An 11,484-nucleotide genomic window follows, 5' to 3' on the forward strand; every position below is an offset into this window, starting at 1 on the left:
TTTTTTTTTTTGGTCTATGTTATTTCAAAAGACCTGCCTTTAAGTTCAGAAATTCTTTTTTGTGCTTTTGAACATCTTGATTGTATTTTTTACTTCATTCATTGATTTTTTTTCAGCTGCTCAAGCCTGTTATGCAGGCATGCAGTTGCTCTGTTGGCCTGGGTATATGTAAGATAGGAGTGGCCCACAGGGCTTTCTCCAGGTTGGGTTGTGGGCACACAGCTACTTGGCTGGACTGGAGGTGTGTCTACTAGGGAACACACACATGGCTGTTTCTCAGACCTATGACATAGCTTCCCAGGTGCCTGGCTATCCTAGAGGCATTTTTATGGGGAATGGCCCAAGAAGCTGTTCTATAAGCCAGGGACACAGCTAAACTTAAAAAACTTTCCAATTAATATATAATGAATGAAGCAGTATATATTTTTCTTATGTCTTATTTAATGATGACAATATCACTGCGCTACTCTTAGAAATATAAGAAAAAATTCCACCTAAAAATGACTTAAAATATTTTTCTATAGAAAGAACAACCCCTACTACATATACCATATACATATATACCTTACACTGATGCAGTGCTTCATAACCACAAGCATGTTTTACTTACACTTCTTATCTCATCCCTATGAGCTAGGCTCAAGATTGTTTTCACCCTCATCTAACACTCCCCTTTACCCTACGTGAATCTATCCTTTTTTTTTTTTTTTCTGAGACAGAGTCTCTCTCTGTTACCCCAGGCTAGAATGTCTCAGTGTCATAACTCACAGCAACCTCAAACTCTTGGGCTTAAGCAATTCTCTTGCTTCAGCCTCCCAAGTAGCTGGGACAATAGGTGCCCACCACCACACCTGGCTAGTTTTTCTTTTTAGTAGAGACAGGGTCTTGCTCTTGCTCAGGCTTATCTCAAACTCCTGAACTAAAGCAATCTACCCATTACAGCATCCAAGAATGCTAGGATTACTGCCATGAGCCACTATGCCCACCCATTTTTTTTTGAGACATGGTCTATTGTTTGGGCTAGAATGCAGTAGCATCATCATAGCTCTGTGCAACCTCAAACTCCTGGGCTTAAATGATCCTCCTGTCTCAGCTTCCAAAAGCTGAGCCTAGAGACATGTGCTGCCATATCTGGTCAATTTTTTTTTCTAGAAACTGGGTCTCACTGTTTCCCAAGTTAGTCTACTGGCCTCAAGCAAACCCCCTGCTTCATCCTCCCGAAGTGTTCGGATTACAGGTGTGAGATACCATGCCCAGCCTTACTCTAAGTCGATTTATCACCACTCTTCTTCATAATCTACACCCTCCTCCTACATTCCACCTCCAACCAGAGCCAATTAAATCTCTTTGCTCATATATCTCCTTCTCTGGAAATACCTTTCATTCATTCTATCAATGTTTAGCATAAATGCCATTTCTTCCATTAAGTCTTCCCTGGTGCTTTAATTTAAAAGTAATCATTTGCTCCTTTGAACTGCTTAGAACATTTAGCATTTTATATCTTAAGGGTATTATTAAGGTTTTAATATATGCCTTAATATCTCTGCCATGATGAACTTCATAAGGAAAAAGATTCTCTTACTTAAGATTCATGGGTATCAAGCATAATTGTAAGACACATAAAATTTGCTTTGAATATATGAATAAATTTTAAAACAACCCAGCAAATTCAAGGTATTAAGTTCATTTAACATATGAGGAGAAGTTAAATGGTGCCCTTGAAGCCAGAACAACTAACAGTAAGTGGAGCTGGGACTAAAACTCAGGCAGGTCTTTTGTTCTTTCCATAATAGCCAGATGTAGGTTTTTTTAAATAGTATTTCTATATATCCCACACAAGTACACTGCATTCACACTAAAGAAAAAGAACTACATTAAAATATGGTCATAAATTGTATATGTGTCAATATTAAATCATGAGTTTAGCGTAGACAATAATTATTTGAATTGATTTTTACTAATTGACAGTAAGAAGAACTCTAACAACATGAATGAAAACATGCTATTTAACGTAAAGTTCATATGTTCTCTAAAAGCTGTTATAACTTGGGTTATAATTTCATAACATACAGGCCAGGTATACATACCTGTATACACATCTATAATCCCAGCACTTTGGGAGCCCGAGCCAGGGGGATCGTTTGAGACCAGCCTGAGCAAGAGGGAGACCCCCATCTCTACTAAAAATAGAAAAACTAGCTGAGTGTTGTGGCTGCCACCTGTAGTCCCACACAGCTACTTGGAAGGCAGAGGCAAGAAAATTGCTCAAGACCAAGAGTTTAAGGTTACTGTGAGATATGACATCATGGAACTCTACCCAGGGTGACTGAGTAAGACTCTATCTCAAAAAAAAGAAAGAAAAGAAAAATTAGCCAGACATGGCGGCATGAGCCTATATTCTCAGCTACGTGGGAATTTGAGGAAGGAGGATCACTTGAGCCCACAAGTTTGATGTTGTAGTGAGCTTACATTCTAGCCTGGGCAACAGAGTAAGAACCTCTCTCAAAAAGAAAACTTTCATAATATATTAACATGATTGATAGTCTTAAGAAACATACTTATGTAGAATAATGAGTTTAGTAAATTATTTCTCAAATATCTGCTATCAGCTTTGTACTGTGTTAGGAATTTGAAACACAAAAATGAAAAATACACAGTCCCTGCAATCAAGAATATTAGTGAGACAGTGATATAAACTTTCTTATTCAGGCACTATTATAATTTTTTTTCCTTTATCTACCCTTCTTGAATCCAAAGACATTATAATGATTAATGAAAGCACTAATTACAATATAATGGATATTTATATAATAAATCTATTTCTAAGTCTATTTCTTTGCAGACTTCACTGGGCAAAATTTAATACTTATTAATAGTACACAGTTATCATTATAAGCATAAATAACAAACTCTTGAGGTATAACATTATTTGCCCTTAAATTAAAAGTCTTTGACTGTAAGAACCTTTGAGATTTGTGTCTGTTTTACTGCTCTTTGTGTGTATGCTTTCTATGTATCATTTAATTTTATCTCTTTTCTTTTCTTCCATCTAAACTTCTCCAGTATTTTTTGAGCCCCTACCATAGTGTAGGAAGTGTTGTAGATGTTAAAGATACAATGGTGAACAGGAGAGACAAAAGCCTAGGTATCAAGGAGTTTACATTCCAGTGGGAAAACATTAAGAAACAAATATGTAATATAATGTCATGTAATTATAAAGCACTCTGAAGAAAACTAATGGAGGCTAAAGGGACAGAAGAGATTCTTTAGGAGTAGGGTGATCGGGGAAGGCTTTACACAGACTATAGCATCTAAATAAAGACTTATATAAAGTGAAGGAGTGAGCCATGTAGACATCTTGCAGAAAAGCCCATTAGGCAACTATCAAAGCTGTTCAATGAAAATGAGTTTGACATGTTCCAGGAATACTAACAAGGAAAATGTGGTTGGAAACAGAAGGAAATGGAGTGAAGCTAAGCTAAAGGGAAGATGATAGGATATAAAGCTAGAAAGGCCCACAGGGGTGAGATTCTGCAGGGACTTATAGGCAATAGTAAATTGTTGGAATTTTCTTTCTTTTTTTTTTTTTTTTTTTTTTGTAGCGACAGAGTCTCACTTTATTGCCCTAGGTAGAGTGCCGTAGCATCACACTGCTCACAGCAACCTCCAACACCTGGGTTTAGGCGATTCTCTTGCCTCAGCCTCCCAAGTAGCTGAGACTACAGGCGCCTGCCACAATGCCCGGCTATTTTTTTGTTGCAGTTTGGCCAGGGCTGGGCTTGAACCCGCCACCCTCGGTATATGGGGCTGGCGTCCAACCCACTGAGCCACAGGTGCCACCTGGAATTTTCATTCTATAAAAGAAACTATGAACAGATGTTGACTAGGAGAGTGACATGATCTAACTTACATTAAAAAAAAAAAAGAGAGAAGACACTGGTGGCTATTAGGAGGCAAGTGGCTGGAAGGAGATAAGTTTGAAAAGCTGTTGTAGTACACTGAACAAGAAAAGGTTGCCTAGATGAGGATGGCACTGACAGAGACAGTGAGAAGTGGTCAAATCTAGAACATATTTTGAGGATAGTGCAACAGGATTTGCAGATCAACTGTGGATGAAATATGAGGGTAAAGAGGCACTAAAAGATTTGGCCTGAGAAACTGGATGAAAGGTGATACCATGCATTAAAGAAACCATATTTGAGAATAAAAATCAAGGGATTTTTTTTGTCCATGTAAGTTTGAAATGTCAACTGGACATCCAAAGAGCTAACCAGATATCATCCAAAAGAGGAAAGATATGTACTTGGAAGTCATTAGCTAACAGCCTTATGCTTAAATAAGACTGTCTAGATAGGAAATGAACCTAGACAGAGGAAATTGAAGAACTGTGCTTAGCAACACACCTGGACATTTCAACATCACAAAGAAAAGTATGGCTAGCAAAGGAGACTACGAAAGAACTGCCAATGAAATTTAGTAGGAAAATCAGTTCAGTATGAATTCTTTCGGAAAAAACAGTCAAACAAAGTGTTTCAATATGTAGCAAATGAAAATGTCAAATGCTACTGAAGGGTATGTCAAATACTTTGGGGAAAATTTATTAAAACTATGCCTTCCTCACTGCTGTATAATTTCTTGATGTTCAGAGTGCATTGTTCTAGCAATTCCTTTCTACCTCTAATTTCTTACTTCTATAGAATAGGACATTATATAACCGAGCTTCTTAAAACTATATGCAAAACAACTATAACTAGGTTGTGGGCCAGGCATAATGGCTCACTCTTGTTATCCCAGCACTTTGGGAGGTGGAGGCAAGAGGATCATTTGAAGTCAGAAATTTGAGAACAGCCTGAGCAACACAGCAAGACCCTAGCTCTCTAAAAAATAAAAAATTAGCTGGGTGTGATGTAGTGGCACACATCTGTCATCCAGGTATTTGTGAGGTTGAGGCAAGAGGACTGCTTGAGCTCAGGAGTTTGACATTGCAGTGAGCTATGATGATGGCACTGTACTCTAGCCTGGGAAACAGAGCAAGATCCTTATCCAAAAAAAAAAAAAAAGGTTCTGGAAATGATGTGAGAAGATCGTCAATAAGCAAAGTGAATGAGTTTCAGTGAATGAATTTTGTAACATTACTTATCCTTTTCTGTGACAAGGGAGCAGAGGTTCCTGATAGCTGGACTCTGAAGAAAGCCTACAGAACTTGTACATGAAAACTGGGAAATCATGAAAAATAAGAGGTTATATGTTAGTAGTGTTTTAAAGGATAACTACATACAAAGGGAAAAACAAAACAGCTAACCCAAAACTCCTACATCATGTGTAAGCACAAAAAACCTAGCATGTTGACAGATTTCTCTTTCAGTAAGCTTGGCAACTTGCACACACGATCCCTTACAGAGGGACAGAATATGACACTGGTATATTAAAAAGAATAAATTAATTCAAAATTTAAACTACTTACCGGCAAGCACAAGGGTGATGTTCAGTACAATGAATATTCCACAAAATAGGCCAACTCTAAAAGTAGTCCATGCTGGTGCAGGCTATGGACAGAAAAAATAGCATTTTAAGAATAGGACAAAATATCAAATGGATTTAGTAAATGCTGTATAAATTAGTAGTGTATGCCTCTGAGTTCTACCATGAAAATAATATTCCATAATCTGAATTTTTTATAAATTTGAAATAGGAAATCATCATCATTCTATAAATACTAGAATAGAGTTTCCAGTTGATGGAATTCTTTTTTTTTTTTTTTTTTTTTTTTTTGCAGTTTTTGGCTGGGGCTGTGTTTGAACCCACCACCTCCAGTATATGGGGCCAGCACCCTACTCCTTTAAGCCACAGGTGCTGCCCATAGTTAATGGAATTCTTTTACAGAAATCTGAGCCATGAAATAAGACCATATGTTAGGCATCAAATTCCACTTGGCTCTCCATGTATACAGGTCCCATATCCATGCATTCAACCAACAATGAATTGAAAATATTTGGGGGGGGGGGCAACCAATAAAAAATAATACCACTGAAAAATAAGATGCAGTGTAACAGCATAGCGTTTACATTGTATTAGGTAATGTAAGTAATCTAGGTATGATTTTAAAGTGTATGGGGAGAGCTGGGCATGGTGGCTCACATCTGTAATCCCAGTGACATAGAAAGCTGAGATGGGAGGATCCCTTGAGGTCAGGAGTTCAAGATAAGCCTGGGCAACATAGTGACACCTTGTCTCCCCCCAAATTTAAAAAGCTATGATCATGCCAGTGTACTACAGCCTGGATGACTGGTATTACAAATAGCATTGTTTTAAAATTGTGTAATTTATCATACATAAAAATATAATAATGTATTTGGACTATTAGAAATGAATCATAAAGCAAACATGTTGTTGCACGTATCAACAGGTTATTTGTTCTTATTGTTGAGCAGTATTTCATTGAATGGATATACCACAAATTGCTTATCCATTTATCTACTGATAGACATCTGAATTGTTCCCAGTTTCAGGCTATTATGAATAAAGCTGTTATGAACATTTGTGCATAAGTCTTTATATGGACATATGCTTGCATTTGTCTTGGGTAAGTATCTTGGAGTAGTATATGTTCAATTTTTAAAAAATCGCCAAACTCTTTTCCAATGTGGTTATACTCTATACTTTATATTTACATACTTTACATATATATCTACCGGCAGCATATGAGATAAGAGAGTTCCTGTTTCCTCCCACATTTAGTATGATCAAAACTTTGAGTCATTCTAACAAGTATGTATTATCTTATTGTGCTTTTAATTTGCCACCTTTATATCTTTTAGGACTTTTGCCCATTTTAAAACTTTTTATTGGGTACTAAAGTTCTTTATATATTCTAAATACAAATGATTTTCAGGTATGTTTTGCAAGTATTTTCTCCTAGTCTGTTGTTTTTCTTTCTATTCTTTTAATAGTGCCTTTTGCACTTGATCTCAGCTAAAGGGCCAAGAAGTGATTAATACTACCTTTTGAAGAGCAGAAGTTTTTAACTTTGATGAAGTGCTGCTTTTGGTGTCATTTCTAAGAAATCTTTGCATAACTCAAAGTCCCTAGGATTTTGTTCTATATTTCTTTATAGAAATTCATAATTCTATGTTTTCATTTAGGCCTATGGTACATTTACAATTATATAGTGTGAAGTATGGATGAAAGGGTTTTTTGGATATATGGAATCCAATTGTTCCACCATCATTTGCTGAAAACTCTATCCCTTTTTTCACTGACTTGTTTTGTATGTGTATCAAAAACTTATTTTCCACATATATGTTAAATCTATTTCTGGACTCTGTTCCATTCCATTGATCCACCTTGACACTAACAGCACATTCTCTTGACTACTGTAGCTTTAATAATAAATTTTCATAAGATAGTGTCAATCTTTCAAGTTAGTGTTCCAAAGTCTTGTTTTGGGTATTCTAGGTCTTGGCATTTCCATATAAATTTTAAAATTTGCTCACCAACTTTTACCAAAAACCCCAAAAGCCTGTTAAGATTTTTGAGTTGGAAGATGTTAATCTATAGAACAATTTAGGAAGAAATGCCACCTTAAAAATATTGGGCTTAGACAATATACCCATAAACATGGTAGATCTCTTATTTAAGTCTTTAATTTCTTTAGGCAATGCTTTATAGTTTTTTTTTTTTTATTACTTAGTTTTTATTTCATAATCATAAACTTAACTCTGCAATCCAGCTAGACGTGGAGAGGAGTAAGGAAAATATGCAAACCAAAGAGCTGCAGTGAGAGCACAGAGATTACAGGATATTGCAAGCAAATGGGGTACAAGGGTGCTCTCCTGAGCTACAGAAGGAATGGTTTGGTGGCTGAAACATTAAGTCAAATTTATTACAGTTGTCCACAGTCAGTAATGGTGATCTTCTTGCTGGTCTTGCCATTCTTGGACCCAAAGCGCTCCATGGCTTCCACAACATTCATGCCTTCTTTCACCTTGCCAAAGACCACATGCTTGCCATCCAACCACTCAGTCTTGGTAGTACAGATGAAAAACTGGGAACCGTTCGTGTTGGGTCCAGCATTTGCCATGGACAAGATGCCAGGACCTGTATGCTTCAGGACAAAGTTTTCATCTTCAAATTTCTCCCCGTAGATAGACTTGCCACCAGTGCCATTATGGCGTGTGAAATCACCACCCTGGCACATAAACCCTGGAATAATTCTGTGAAAGCAGGAACCCTTATAACCAAATCCTTTTTCTCCAGTGCTCAGAGCACGAAAGTTTTCTGCTGTCTTTGGAACTTTGTCTGCAAACAGCTCGAAGGAGACGCGGCCCAAGGGCTCGCCGTCGGCGGCAATATCGAAGAACACGCTGGGGTTGACCATGGCTGATACAAGACGATTATAAGAAGCGACAGCGTCTGCAAAGCCTGCTTTATAGTTTTTAATGTTAAGGTCTTTACAGATATTTTGTCAGAATTACTCCTAAATATTTCATATTTTGATGATCTTCCAAATAGTTTGTTAAAAAGTTTTTTGATTCCCAAGTTTTTTTTGCTGATATATAGATACACAATTGATTATCATATATTGTATTGGCCTTATATTCTGCAACCTTACACAACTCGCATATTAGTTCTAGTAGCTACTCTACAGGTTCACTGGATTTTCTACATAGATCAAAGAAAATCATCAATTTTACTTCATCCCTCTACTGTGAGTGCTTTTATTTCTTCTTATCTTATTGCATTGGCTATAATCTGTACTACAATGCTGAATAGAAATGATAAGAGTAAGATCCTTTTTTTTGTACCTAGACTTAGGAGAAAATATTCAGTTTTTCATCATTAAGCCTGATATTAATTGCAGGCTTTTCACAGATGCCTTTTATTAGGTTGCAGAAGCTCTGTTATTGATTTCAATTTCACTGCTACCAGAAAACATTCTGTATGATTTAAATCATTCTAGATTGAGACTTACTTAATAACAGAGAGGATATCACTTAAAATGCTTTTGTGGATATGTCTACTGTATAGATATCATCAAATCAATGCTTTTTTCAGTGTAACTGCTGCATTTAGATGAAGCTATGTAGTAGCTCAGCACATCTGAATGCACCCCCCCATACTATCAAAAAATTTTTCATTTTCATCATTTGATGAGACCAAGAAGTTAGCATGTCAGTAAGAATAATTAACAGAGGAAGTAGAGGATGAGAAGAGAAATGTGGGAAGACATAATTCATTATGAAGTGAAAACTGGCATCTAACTTTTTTAAAAACTAAAATAACAATTACTATTTATAAACTTTAGCTGAAATTCTTTTTAAGGCAATGAAACTACCTAAACAGACTTTTTATTATTAAATAGGCAAAAAACAAACCAACCACTAGAAGGAAATACTAACCTGAGCAGCTCCCAAAGGGGGGACACGTAAACGCTTCATAGCCTTTTGTCTGTCACCATCTTCAAGTTCATTGGTCACTACAGCCTAGAATTAAATTTTGACATAGGTTATACTAAACTTGAATTATGTGAAAATGATTCTGTACCATTTCTATATATGATATCCTGGTACCTTTTGGTGAACGTATATGATAAAGCGAAAGAAGAATATCCTAAACAAGACAGTATGTATCAAAGTTAGCAACTATTTATAAAAGGAATACAGAAATGATGAATTTTTCCCCTGAAAACAAAACATGAATGTAACTGAAAATATGTGGTAAATAGTGGGATTATTATACCTCAGTTTCAGAGATGAGCTGGTTGATTTTCTTGCATGTATAAAATGGGGCCACTTCCACATGAGCCACTCGCCAATCTGCTCCACGAGATGTTTCCAGGATCTTGTCATGCTTCTTAAGGATTTTGCGAAACCCTGTAAAATTCAGATTCTACCGAAAGAAAAGAAGAAAATAACTATAATTTCCATCACAATCAAAGAAGATGAAAAATAATAAGTAATAAGCATTGGCAGAGCTGACTAGACAAAGATTGAGTACTCAGGGAAATGGCAATGCTTTCAAAAAAGCATTTACTACTAAAAAAACAAGACTTTTCTTATTTCACTTATTCATTTCAAGGTAGTAGGCTATTAGTAACACCAAGAAACTCTGAACTTATGAACCCTATTATTTCTCTTCCAAATAAATTAATGAGTCCTAAACTCAAAACATTTTTGTTTCCATTTTTCTGTGTACAACTATTTTGTATAATATAGTTAGCTATAATTATATGTATGGAAGATATACATGGAAGATCATCTAATTCACTTAACTTGTATTCTCCTTCCATTCATTCTTAACTTGGGGATAAGAGTACAAAAGAGAGTTAGTAGAAAGGAAGAAGTGTTCATACTTATAGTGCTCCAAAACATCATGGTTAGGAGCCCTCACTTTCCCTCAGTCTCTACAATATCAAAATACTATAATGTATTTTGAGAATTTCAATACTCTATTATTCTGATGTTCTTTTCTCAGCATGCAAAAAACCCCAGAGAACTGTGGATATGCAAGGTTAGAGCTATAAATCAGAGATCTCTCAAATTTGCTGATCATACATCCCCATCAGTAAAAAATTGAGGACTAACTCCAGGGCATGCTTTGCTTGCTTGTTTATATATTTTTCCATCATAATATATGATCTTAAATTCTGCTTAGGGTACATGTATCAAGACTTGGAGATAGCTTTTAATCAATTTTCTCTTCTTCCTCATTCTCAAAATAAATGTATTCTTACATAATAGATAACTCCAAAGAATTAAGGATAAAGCAGAACTTTTATAATTAACAATTATTTTTGTTTTCCCAAAGAGCTTTTTATAATAACCCAAAAGTTGCTAGAAAAGTTAATAAAATAAAATTGACCAAGGGGCTTTCCATGTAATATATAAGCATTGTTAATAAACTATGAAACACTAATGTTTAAAAGCATTATAGGAAAGAGGAAATACCTTTTGTTTATTTAAAAAATTAAATTATAAAGGTATGGATAAATTTCAAAGCAAAGGAACTTCTCATCTATCTTACATAATTAGTTTTCTAAATTATTTTCCAACTAGGTTCTTCTTTATATGACATCACCAATGAAGAAAGGAGAATTATAAAAAGAAAGGATGACAATAAGAGCATGTATTAATTTAAGATTACTGCAGACCTGAGACCTTAATTACCTTTTATTCTAAAGATCTAATACTTGAGGCAAAACTTTTTGTGTAATTTTTAGTTTCTATATGGAATATCATTATATTACGACCCTAACTACTCATTATTAGTAATAACCACGAGAATAAAATGAAAAAGCTCGGTGCCTAGAGCTCAGCAGCTAAGGGTGCCAGCCACATACACCAGAGCTGGAGGGTTGGAATCCAGCCCGGGCTTGCCAAACAACAATGACAACTACAAGCAAAAAATAGCCAGGCATTGTGGCGGGCGCTTATAGTCCCAGCTACTTGGGAGGCTGAGGCAAGAGAATTGCTTAGGCCCAAGGTG

At 35.9% G+C, this 11,484-nt stretch overlaps 2 protein-coding genes across 2 annotated transcripts in view; both read right to left on the reverse strand.

Moving 5' to 3' along the window:
• XPR1 (xenotropic and polytropic retrovirus receptor 1) overlaps positions 1-11,484 on the reverse strand; it is a 219,434-nt gene that overhangs the window by 60,256 nt on the left and 147,694 nt on the right. The window contains exons 5-7 of the mRNA XM_003785653.3: positions 9,739-9,888; positions 9,399-9,482; positions 5,465-5,546 (exon numbers count right to left, since the gene is read on the reverse strand). Of these exons, the coding sequence (XP_003785701.1) occupies positions 5,465-5,546; positions 9,399-9,482; positions 9,739-9,888 (316 nt within the window). The remainder of the gene's footprint in view (positions 1-5,464; positions 5,547-9,398; positions 9,483-9,738; positions 9,889-11,484) is intronic.
• LOC100958148 (peptidyl-prolyl cis-trans isomerase A-like) lies at positions 7,670-8,446 on the reverse strand (the record flags this gene model as incomplete). Its single annotated transcript, XM_012802569.2, has 1 exon — positions 7,670-8,446. A coding segment is annotated over one exon (564 nt), but the record flags the coding sequence as incomplete, so codon positions are not given.

Source organism: Otolemur garnettii, unplaced genomic scaffold, assembly GCF_000181295.1.
Source record: "Otolemur garnettii isolate 467f Iridium unplaced genomic scaffold, OtoGar3 scaffold00016, whole genome shotgun sequence".
Lineage (NCBI taxonomy): Eukaryota > Metazoa > Chordata > Mammalia > Primates > Galagidae > Otolemur > Otolemur garnettii.